The 12,371-nt window shown below is 40.0% G+C and overlaps 1 protein-coding gene across 7 annotated transcripts in view; it reads right to left on the minus strand.

Annotated features, from left to right (window-relative positions):
* The window catches only part of nav2a (neuron navigator 2a), a 143,329-nt gene that overhangs the window by 71,103 nt on the left and 59,855 nt on the right, over positions 1–12,371 (minus strand). For 6 of the 7 annotated variants that reach the window (XM_088297333.1, XM_088297328.1, XM_088297334.1 and 3 more), the window contains exon 1: positions 7,667–8,376. The exons of the other annotated variant lie outside the window; for it this stretch is intronic. In XM_088297333.1, coding sequence (XP_088153459.1) covers positions 7,667–7,879 — 213 coding nt within the window. In that variant the 5' untranslated portion in view covers positions 7,880–8,376. Of the gene's footprint in view, positions 1–7,666; positions 8,377–12,371 lie in introns of those variants that run through there. 7 annotated transcript variants of the gene reach the window in all.

Below are 12,371 nucleotides of genomic sequence, written 5' to 3' on the forward strand. Positions count from 1 at the left end.
GTATTCTACGGACATCTGTGGTCCATGTAGGGCAGGAAAGCCCGAGGCAATATATGTACATTAGAGACATTGTAAAAGTTGCAGATTGAGGATATCGGGGGGTTCACTGCCCAGGGGACGTCATACACTCAATGAACAGCCATGGTAAGATCCGGTTGTCATGGCAATCGTGTTAAAGAAAATGTTCATCCTGAATGGAAGTGTAAATAAAATGAATCCCAACACCTTTTAATTGTTTTAATCAGTGGTACTCAAGGCTTTTTTTTTTTCCACTCGCTGCGCTGGTTGTCGTTGGCTGACTAATACAATGCTACAACGACAAACGCATACTAGAAGCAACTATAACGTGCATGAACGAACAACACGATAACAGCGGTATTTTGTAGATATTAAAATGAAAGATTAGCTACATTTTTATTTAACTGAATTTGCAGTATCTACCTGAAATGTGCCAACATAGAACTAGCGTATGAACAAATATAATTGACCGCAATGCTTCATTTATAAAAAAAAAAAAAAAACGCTTGCCGCATACTGTGCATAGTGGGTTTTGTACGTTGTCGTTTTTTGTACTCATTTTGCTAGCTGGAGGGTTTAATGTTAGCGTGACATGATCAAAACACTTGACATGAGTGAAGAGTCCATCATAAATGGATGGAACGGAGAAAAGCCAATCACTTTTCAAAATAAGAAAATTATCAGCCTCGAATAACAAATAAACTGGAAGTACTGCAATTTTTTTTCCTAGTCCAGAGTGGCCCGCGGCCCGGTGGTTGGGGACCACTTGTTTAAAATCACTGTCATGTTGAGTAATCGTCCACTCAATATACAATCAAAGTTGAATGTAATCATGAGCACTGACTACAAACTTGAGAGTAACTATTTGTTTCTTTTCCAGGTCAAAAGCTGTTCCAAACAAACAAAGAAACTTTTATTAACGCGCTTTGAAAATGTGTTTTTCGCTATTCCCAAGCGCGTCGCACACAATACTTAGTGCTTTGTTGCATCAAATCTCAACCGACAAACTGACATCACCGGTTCTCAGCTCACTCCAACTGCGGAGGTCATATCGGTTTACAAGTAGTCTCTTGGCCTGGGGTGACCTTGGCCACCGGCCTCTGGGGAGGATGACCTCAGCCGCCGAGCTATCCCGCCTTCGTTCACGCTGCCTCCCGCTTCCATACCGAGATGGATTTGATTGCGTTAGTTTAAGCGTCTCGGCAGTTCATTTCCCCGGTGGGCGCCTCTCACAATGACCCTCCTGTCTGCACCGAGGGGCTCCCTGCGCCAACTTAGAGCATGGAAAGCAGAGAAGGAGAGAAAGTGAAAGCGGGAAGGCACCTTGGAGTGGAGATCAATGAGAGGATGCTTGAGTCCGGAGAAGCAGATGCTGAAGCTTAATTAATATGGTTATGCTCAGCGATGACTTCACACAGGAAGGCGAGGGGACAACGACACAGGAAGTGGACTCGGATGGAGACGCATTAGGATGAGATGAGGTCACTGGAGCCAAATGTTATTGGATTGTTTGCATCCTTCAAATAAAGTGTAAATTGGATTATTGCCTTCATTTGAGTGAAGCACTCCACACTCCACTGTTTTTATAATTAAAAAGTCAATATATGTAAAAAGAAAAAAAAAATCACAGATTGCAGGGAAACAATTCTCTTATGAAGGCATGGCACAATTATCCCAAAATAAATCCATGAGTGCAAATCTGATTTATTGCCTCTGAGGTAAATCGAGATGCAACTGGATGAAACCACACATTTCCCAACAACTCTTTGTGAGAGACACTGGCCGGTCGATTTCTACGGTTGACGAAAAAGTCCATTTTGTCCTCACCATGTACAATGCATACTAATACAAATACGGTGGTGGTTCCTTATTTGCAAATTGAACACATTCTCTAACACACAACACTAATGTATCAGATCAGCTTTTCACATTGAAATGAATGCAAATGCCATGATTAATCCCTTTCAGCCTCACAAAAAAGATAAATAACTCCATAGAGTTAACAATTTGGGCCTCATGATTAATTAATTGATTGGTTTCTTCGAACGTACAAGTCTTGACCACCAGGGGCAGTATAATACCGACATACAACAGAGATGGTCACAATTGCTCAGTATCCAAACATAACATGAGCCGGAGAGGATAAAGAATATATGCCAGTGAGGATTGGAATATTTTCTGTGTCTGTGTCATATTTGCAGTGCTGATTGTAATTAAAATGCTTTGCTTGACTGGTTAGAACTCAAAGTATCAATGCTATTTGTTAGCCCATCTATGGCATTTTGCTTTGTACATTACTATTCAACTGCTGGACTTTCCAAAGGCAACATTATGTGCCAGTTTAATAAAACAATTGACTATCTACCATTAAAGAGGATCCAATACAGGACATTGGGACTCTGGCAGTCTGTTAAAAATGACACTCCAACAATGGAATCTCTATTAACTGTCAACCTTTGACTTGCTGCACTTTCTGAGGAGGCATATGTGTGGTCTTTTGTCGTGTTAATGTCATTTTAAAAATAAAAGCAGCAGACCCCCAAGTCAATCTGTCTTCCCCTGGGCAGAGATGAGAACATTAGCAATCCAATGCAGCACAGCAGTCGCAAAGCCATTCAATCTCAGCCTTCAAGAGGACCAAAGAGGCTATAAACAGTCCAGTGCCAAAACGGCTTTCATATTCCTGTTGAGTGTCATCTTTTTATCATCATGAGAGTTATTATACTGCATCTGCACATATTAAAAAAAAAACATTTTTAGTATCAAACACTGCTTTCTCCTTACATGCATTGCAAGGGGTGTCAATTCTACGCATATTTTAGTTGTTTACGGTCCGGCCCCGTCGCTACGCGGGGGTCAACTGTACTGAACTAAAGAGACACAGAAATTAGCAACCGTAAAGCATTTAAAGGATTAACGGATTATCTCAAGTACTTATCTTGTGTTTGGCGTTCGTTTCACCACAATTTAACTGATAGAATTGACCATTTTAGGTGTGGTTTAGAATGGGCTCCTTTTTAACAGATCATAATCACAGTTTTTTGCAGCTGTTCCGTTTATAGTTTTATTATAGCTTTAAAATAGCCGTTAAAATTCAAAATCATCCATATATATATATATATATATATTACTACAAATCGCTCAAATAGAAAAACTGTGATGGATCAAATATTTAAATATTTCAAGTGTCTGCCATGTTTTCACCAAATAATTAAATTTATAACAATTTACTTTGTTTAAAAAAATATGAGTTCACAAGTCACTGAATATGTACACCGAGGCGAACCTCTTCCCATGTGACATCCTGGCAAATTTAAATAATTTAAAGGAGTGGAATGGTAACGTAAGGCAATTACGCATCGCTAATAATGGAGGATGTTTTATTGATTGACCTCCGTCTCACTGTCATACAAAAAAAATTTATATGGCGGCTATAACGTGTAGGCTGTAGACCTGTCCGACCTGCTTCATTTATACAGCGATCACGTTTGGAAATAGCAAACAATGACCCCTTTCAGCTTCCCAATATATTTTATTAATGTTATTGTGAGTTTAATTTCAGCTTCCAGGCAAAGTTGAGGCTTCATTGTGACCCTAATAAAGAACATATTTACACAGGGGATGGTTTTTTCTGCAAAGATACTTATCAAGAAAGGAGCCCCTTATCAAGCTGTCACATGGCCAAATCATTCCATGTGGTAGTGTGTGTGTGTGTGTGTGTGTGCATGGGTGTGTGTGTGTGGGTGTGCGGGTGTGTGTATGTGTGTGTGTGCATGAGTGAGGGTACAAGCGTTTATTAATGATGCTGTGCTTGCAGGTGAGTTGACAGAGCTGAATGCTTCCTCACATATGTGCAAATATACAAATGTTTGTGTTGAATCTGATTTAAATAAACATTTTTTTCCTCAGAAATTGAAAAGAAATTAAACATATGAAACAACACAGTCGATAGGCAAAGAAGCAAGAAATAAATTGTTATCTTGAACAACCATGTTCAGCAAGTTTAGTATTCCGGTGCATAGAAAAACTAACACTAGAGGGCAGCAAAGCTGTAGTGCATTTTTGTATCTGGGAAAGAGGATTTCACACATGAAGCTAGAATGTAGGGTGGCCACCGAACTCAGAGTTGTGACGTGTTCACTTGCTTGTAAACACTGAGGGAATCCTGTCACAAGCTCTGGTGGCACCATGGATTAAGTGCGCCTTATACCTTACAGGTGTGGACAACATGTTGGTGTGTTTGGAGCCAAGTGGGCAGTCCAGCTGGAAGCACGCAGCACAGGCCTCCGTAACCACACCACTAATGCCTCCGCTGAGTACTGGCACGAACCATTGGGAAATTTTTAACAAATCCCTTTCTATTTTGCATTTCCCTTTTACTTTTAATATATCGCTATACATGGGCTATATTCGGTGGTTCTCAGTGAGTAAGCCTGAGAGCGTATTATGAGTGCCCAAAAAGAAACTTGCTGAAATGAGGTTCAGATTATATATGCTTTAAAAATCAAATCTTCCTGCAGTGTGCTCTGAATAAAGAAATATACTTCACTCAGCCCTTTGTTTGCAAGAGATTGGTGAATGCTGATCTTAGCCATTATTTCATATTGGAGCGCTTGGTACCTAAGCACCAAGCACGGCAGTAAAAAAAAAAAAAAAAAAAAAAAGGGAATATATATATATATATATATATATATATATATATATATATATAAATATTTATGTGTGTGTGTGTGTGCGCGTGGGTGTCAATTAACACTGAACGGTGAACCATGACCATCATATCTGTATATCTGTAACGTAACATTGGAGGCACGATATTATTCAACGTACGTCACCAATAAATCCGGACCCACGTGTTGGAAAAAAAGATAATAATAATAGTCATGAAGAGGAAGTGGTCCACAAATGACAGTCAAGTTCTTTTTTTAATCTCGGCAGTATGACATCCATTAAGATGAACTTGTTTGATTTGCTTTACCTGTTTTGAATGTGCACTTTCATTGATTTGGATTAGGTCACAGGTGAGCTGTCGTCCATCCCAACTGACCCTGGACTGGTTGCCAGCCAATAAGGGCACATGTAGAGCATTCACACTCATGAGTACACAATTTAGGGTCTTCAACTAACCTAATGCATGTCTTTGGAATATGGCAGGAAGATGCAAACTCCACTCAGTAAGGCCGCAGCTGACATTAACGCAAACATCACAACTGCTCAAATCAAGTGCACCATGCTGCTTTGCAGGCCAGCCCAAACTGCTTCAAACATATCGTTGACATTTTCAGGCAAGTTTTACCAAATTGACAAATGATTCGATGCGCGGCCCACTTGTGATTGTACTGTATCCACCACTACAGTGGGTGTTAAAAGCGTTTTCTGCTTCTTCTGCAACAGAATGACGCACAATGCACCCCCAAGCAGCTAAAAATGCTCAACTCACATACTGTAACTGATTGCTGCGTTATTGCCGCCCATCATGCCATCTGTCTATGACCATAAAGAAAATACATCATTTCTGCTCTTTGTTGCTCGGCTACAGTGATTAATACAAATATAGAATACGACGACAACAACAACACTGTATTGTGATTCTCTCAAGGGAAGGAAAAACAAACATTCACAACACAATCAGCAGCTCAGTGAGAAGCCGACTAGATGGATGGAAGTACATGATGCAATGTCAAAGGTTAACCCAGCCGAGGGTGAAAACGGCTGCTTTATCAGCACCATGGAGATGGAGAGAGGCGGTAAAGAGCGATAGAGAAAGAGAGACAGAGAGAGAGAGAGAGAGAGAGGGTCATTGAAAAATAGGTCAGCGAAAACGTGATTAGCCGTCAAAGAAGCGAAGAATCACTGCTCTCCCCTTGTTGTCATCACATGTTGGTCTCCTAAACAAAGCACAGCCGTGCTTACTGTACGTAAACATGCACTCGCTGGCTCGACAATCCACACTCACACTTCTATTCTCCTCCTCAATGCCTTACAAGGCTGCTGAGCCATCCCTTGTCCTTGCGGCCGCTTGTGTGGAGTTGCTAAGTGCAGCCAACATTTGACAAACACAGCAGAGTGCCCCGCGCTGACACATGCTGCCATCCTGGATTGTGGGGACACACACTGATAGCAGCCATGCTGGTGTTTACTTTGAATTTAATAAAAAAAAATTAAATAAATTTGGAGGGCAATATTTGCAGTTGTCCATGGAAACATTTTTATCGCATTGACAGAGAAGAACATCGTTAAAGGACGCTAAAATAGAAAAAGGAAGGTTTTTTTTTTTTAAATCATGGTAACAACGTCAATGTGAAATTATATCCATCCATCCATCCATCGATATCTAAGCCCCTTCTCCTCACGAGGCCTATCGACTCGGGACAGTAGGTCGGGTACACCCTGAACTGGTTGCCAGCCAATCGCAGGGCACAAAAAGACAAACAACCACTCGCGCTCCGAATCACACTTCAGGCCAATTTAAAGCGTTCCATCAATTTACCATGCATGTCTTTGTGGGAGGAATCAGGAGTACCCGGATAAAAGCCACAATGGCACAGGAAGAAGATACAAACTCCACACAGGGACGCTGGAGCTGTAATCGAACCATGCACCTCTGAACTGAGAGGCGGACGTGCTAACCAGTCGTGCACCGTGCCGCCCCGTGCAATTATTTCAGACTGCAATTATCCTGTGCAGGTACTGGAGCATAACAGTCACGATAAACAATTATTATTTTTTTTTAATTAACACTAATCTCCCATCCCATATTGTTAGCCTCAAAGCATAAAAGTTATTTTTAACTTGCTGTCACAATAGCAATAACAAACATTTGCGTGCTTCCTAAAATTTTTGTGACTGTATAAAAATGTGAGTGGAGATTCTTACTCATCTAGGTCACGGTTATCCGTCAAAAAAATTAAATGAGGCGAATAGAATCTTTTTGCTGTTTGAATTTATTTAGTTGTATCTTGCTTTCCAAAAATGACTTCTTTTTTTTTTATTATGAATTATTTTGTTTAGCCTAATAATTAGCAATAAGACTACTTGTCACAAGTACTCACTTTTGCCACGGGATATTACTCAATTTCAGTTCATCTGTCTGAAAAAAAAATACTGATTGATTCAAAATGTATTTAGTCATCCATCTATGCCAGCGACATATAGAGTCAGGCAGAAGGATAAAATGTTCTTAGATGGCAGAAGGCACAAAAAAAAAATCTGTGCTGCCACCTGTTGCCATTCCTGCAACAGAATAAGCCATGACTTCCTGCGATTATTTCATCTTTGAGCGCAATTAAACAAATTTCACACTGAGTGAGTCCATTTGTCAGTCAAGAGAAACGAGAGCATTATTATTGCGGTATTTACACTTTTTGTGTCATCGTTTATTTGATGAGAATTCTGTCACAAAAAATAGTTTTTTGTTTGCAGAACGCTGCGGTGAATAAAATGAACTTAACATTGTCGACATCATAAAGGGACACTGAAGAGCTGTTGCATTATAAATGGGTTTTATCTGAGGCATCCAAATAAGTGGGCCAGTGAAGGCATTGTGCTGGATGCAGTTGTTATTTGAATTCACATAATACGATTATGCAATCTCACTTTAAGAAAACAAATACATGAATTCCATTCAAATGTGAGATTTTGTCCTGACCTGAGCATTTCGCCTGATTTCTGAGATCGTCGCAGGGCCTCGCGGGCGTCCCGAGCCCAGCTGCTGGTTCAGAGATGGAATTTGGGTCTTGAGTGGCGCAGCAGACAAATTGAGAGCTGACGACCCGCTGGGGATTTGCGGGATAGGCAGCGCGCTGTGTACCGGTTTGGGGAGTCCTGACTTCATGTTAGAGGCCACGAGGATGGCTGGCATTTTATCCCCAGCTCCACTTGCGATGGTGACTGCAAAGTTGCCTTTGAAATGTCACACGTGACCTAGCAACTTTGTTAGCTCAACCGTCCCTTTATTGGCGAAGCATGCATCTGGATGTTGGCTCGGTCTGTCTAAATCGGGAGGGGAATGAGACCACCTGCTTCCCAAGTAGCTTTGGGTAGTTCCTTAGTTCATTCCTTAAATGTCAAATCTTGCTGAGTGGGGATTGTCTATATCCAGGAGAAATTCCCTTAAAGTCCAGAAAGGAAAATAAAAAAAAATCCAACTTCAAGCTCGGAGCAATCCAAATTCGACACAGTTGTTGAGTACAGTGATCGTCGCCGTCCATTTCTCTCCATTAATGAGCATCCTTAAAAGAGTGGTGGATCCTTCAAAAGGCAGAGCAGTACATCTGTTAGATTGCGGTGGAAAAGAGCTGACGGGCTGTGTAGCGCGGAGACGAGTCGAGGGAGCAGAGGCAGCGTGTGCTCGCTTGAGCGACTCCTCAGCCTATGACAACACAGGCTGGAACACGCTGGAGTTGACTGGCTCTCTCTCTCCCTGTCTGCTTGCCACTTCAGAGCAAGTGTGGCTTGCATGTGGACTGACATTTGTGAGGAGAGCAAAGACACACACACACACACAAACATGCGCACGCGCACCCCCCCCCCCCACACACACACTTGCTACCACATTCACTGCAAACCACACTTCAACTTTTTGCCATATTTGTTTTGGATAGAATTAAATGTTGCGCATTCTTGTTCATACAACAATGGACCTTATATCCTTCTGCCAATGTTAGTCTTCTTTGTAATACTGCTATTCTGTGATAACAAAATATATTTTATTTATGTATTTTATTTTATTAAAAGGTACAGCTAAATGCAAAGTCCAAATCCAAAGCAGCACAAAACTTCTTAATATGCCTTAACTTTTTTTCTCTCATTAAAAGTTTTTAACTTATTTTTACACCTACCGCCTTTCAAAAGTGTAGCAGGATTGAAACAAAGTCAGCGAATTGAAAGTTTCCACTTTAACATCGATTGTTCCGCCGTGAAATATGTTCTACCACTAATGAGGTTGGACATTGAAAATGGAATCAAGATATGCTATTTTTTAGCAGCAGTAAATTTATAGCAATTTCAAATCAACAAATGCTTCATAAAATTCAAAGAAATGTATTATTTTAAACCCGAGCACGAAACAATGTTGCAGGAGGGGGTGATGTGGTCAAAGCCAAGGACAATGACAAGGCGGTATGACAGTATGCACAACCATAAACACTTTAGATTACAAGATGTACAAACATTTTAAACACAGCCTGCAGTTGCGAAAATAGACACACGCACAACACTATAAAAAAGAAAAAGAAAATCAACGATAACACACAAAGCGCATAATTCAGTGCTGATAGTACAGGCGTAGACATATCTTTACCATTTTTTTTTCAGTTTTTAGCCAAATTTTATATTATATACACATGCACACACACATTAGATGTTAGCATTTACATAATTACGGATTATTGTAACTGGATTAGGATTAACATACTAAATGTATCATGTCTGAGATGTGAATGGATATGAGTGAAAGATGAGATAGCATCCGAAATCGGTTTATCTGATTTCCAGATCCGTTTTTCTAATTGCTGATGGAGGAAAAAAAAACAAGGGTCACACTGGAGAACTTTCTGAATATCTTAAAAGAACCATTTTGCATATTGCAAATTAATCCCTTCAGTGGCTGCGTTTACGTGGACAAAATTTCTTTCACCCAATCAGAGGTTGGATTAAGCGAATGATCTGATGCACTGTTTTCATGGACATTAACAATATTGAACCGGTTAGGACTCGTGTTCATGCATTACACTTTTGATCAGAACAAACTGTTTTTACAGTTGCAGACTGACCAAATATAGCGGAAATAGTAGTAAAAGAAGAAGAAACCATCGCAACTTCCATGTCTACTCTGTCCATTTCTACTATCATTTCACGTCTTTTTCCTGTTTAAGTTGTTTCGTCAATTTACGAAGCTGCCAATTGTGCTAGTTCAGTCTTACGCCCGCCATAACAATGTCCAGATATTTTGAGGGAAAACTTTACACAATAAACCTGATAAAATTGTTCATTGTATTAAATGCTACAGATCACACTTGAGGGGGCAAATGTGGACCTTTGAGTTCAATTCGATCAATAATCATCAACACTACAAGACTCATGAACTGAGGGCAATGCTTCTGGCGACTGGAACACGCACCCATATCCTGTGATTAACACGTGAACCGTCTGAAAGAATCACATAGGAAAGTACGTTAGCCGCCCACCAGTCTCACGTCGCTCGGAAAATGGAAAGTGGGAAAACACACGCAGCTTCATCACAGCAAGGGAAACTTCCATTATTTTCCCATGATCCACTGTAACGGTACCAAGCCTAACAAAATGACAACATAGTACTACGTGTGCAGGAAAGCAAAACAGCAGAATGTAATTTATGCAGGGATCTTTGAAGATATCTGGTGACAGTTCACTGTAGTCTATTAATAGAGACAGTTTAGCAGTAAATGGGCCTGCCGTTGACAATAGAAACGAGGACGCTCGGTGACTTTCTGCTACCCTGCTTCATGTTTATTCTGTATTCCCGCTTAGAATAATAAACATCTGTGTGGGGTGGATAGTGTGCGTGTGTGCTGCACTACGGTAACTATGGCGATATTGTCAACAGAGATTACACGGAGTATCAAATAATCCTGCATTAAAAGTTCTGAAAAGATTCGCCTTGAGTCATTTTGAGCCTCTTTCCTTTTTGGTATATGCTTGTTTCAGAGCTTTTAACGTGGGTGGGACAACACTGGAATAAAGGCCGATGCAACTGATGTGGTGGGACAATTAAATTTTTTGTTTATGTGTTGCACAAACTAAAATCACGCAACACAAGAAAATGCATGTTTTTATTAACTGAAGACTCGAAAGGGTCTTTACATGTAAATGTGTGCGTAAACGCTTGTTTGTCTATATGTGCCATAACGTTGGCTGACGGGCAGTCCAGGAGGGTTATAATAGTTAGGGAATTACATTTTTATTTCATGTTTGTAATTAGTTTTTTTTCAATTCAGGTAGTTTTCAGAGCTGCTTTTTAGTTTTTGTTTTAGTTTTTCTCAAAATTCTTCCTTTTAAATTTCTTTAGCTTTAGTTTTTTCATTTGTTATTATTTATTTCTTGAGTAAAATATCAAATAAAAGATGGAAAATATCATAAAAAGTATTTTGTAGTAAAAACTCAACATAAAATATTTGAAAAAGAACCATCCGCAAATTAAATACTGGTACTGTACGAGAGTCCATAGACTTAAGTGCGGTGCATAATACTGCTTCTCAAGTTAGATGCATCACGAAGATAACCTTAAATAAAGCTAGGATGGTCTCGCATTCCACCCCTTGTCTGCCAAGTTGCCAACTTCTAAAGTGCATTTGCGGCTTGTATTCTCATTGAGAGATTGGATAGCCAGATAGCTTGATCGATCGAGAGCTATCAGGCTGAGTGAGGTGACAAAAGTTTGGAAGCCACAAAAAAAATTGTCAACTTGTCGCAACCTTGTAATAGGACCACACCACCCAGACGACTGTTCGACCTTACGTTGGGTGGTGAACAGCAGTACTGAAAAAAAAAAAAAATAAATGAAATCAACCCCACCCAAAAAGCTCATGTATTAAAGTAACTGACATAAACAAAATTAATTATTTGTGTGATGCGTAACATTTTGTTTCAGTTAATTGTCATTAAAAAAAAAAATTTTTTTTTTTTCAATTTTAGTATAATACCCCTCCTATAACGCAAAAGTTCATCCAAAACAGTCTCCAGTTCAACCTCAAACCTAATGAGGATAAACCCTGCAGGAAATGGATTGATAGATGTTATTTATCAGCACGGCACAACAAACTAAATATTTGTTCAACCAAAACCTCTCTGACAGTGTCGATCAATTTATACTCAATGAGCTATTTATAAAGTGAGAATGGAATTAAACTACACACAGACGCGACTCTCAACTGTTTTTATTATCAAATGAGATCAAGAGGCGTCTGGGCAACACGCGCTGAGTTAACTTGAACAACTATGTGACATTTCCAGCGTGACAGCAAAGCATCTACAACTTGACCTACCCACACACTTCCAGTTGCACGCATTCTCTCTCACACACCTGCACGATTTTTCACGATAATGGATAATGGCAGTGCTCCACGTCTGAAGCGCAAGTCCGTGAAGCCCAGTAGGCCGTCGGCATGGCTTAAGTGCAAGTGATGCTAGTTCAAAATACGCATGATTCACCCAAACACATGAATAACACGGTGCAAGAGAGTAAGGTCTCCCTTTGCAGTGGAAAAATCAAGAAAGAAAAACACATAACCATGAAAAGATCGATTAAAAACTGTGACCTGACACCAGATACTGAAGAAAGAAGTGGTTGTTAGGTATTATGTGCTCAAACGGTT

Source organism: Idiotropiscis lumnitzeri, chromosome 5 (genome assembly GCF_059441095.1).
Source record: "Idiotropiscis lumnitzeri isolate Australia: NSW breed Sydney's pygmy pipehorse chromosome 5, RoL_Ilum_1.0, whole genome shotgun sequence".
Taxonomy (NCBI): Eukaryota; Metazoa; Chordata; class Actinopteri; order Syngnathiformes; family Syngnathidae; genus Idiotropiscis; species Idiotropiscis lumnitzeri.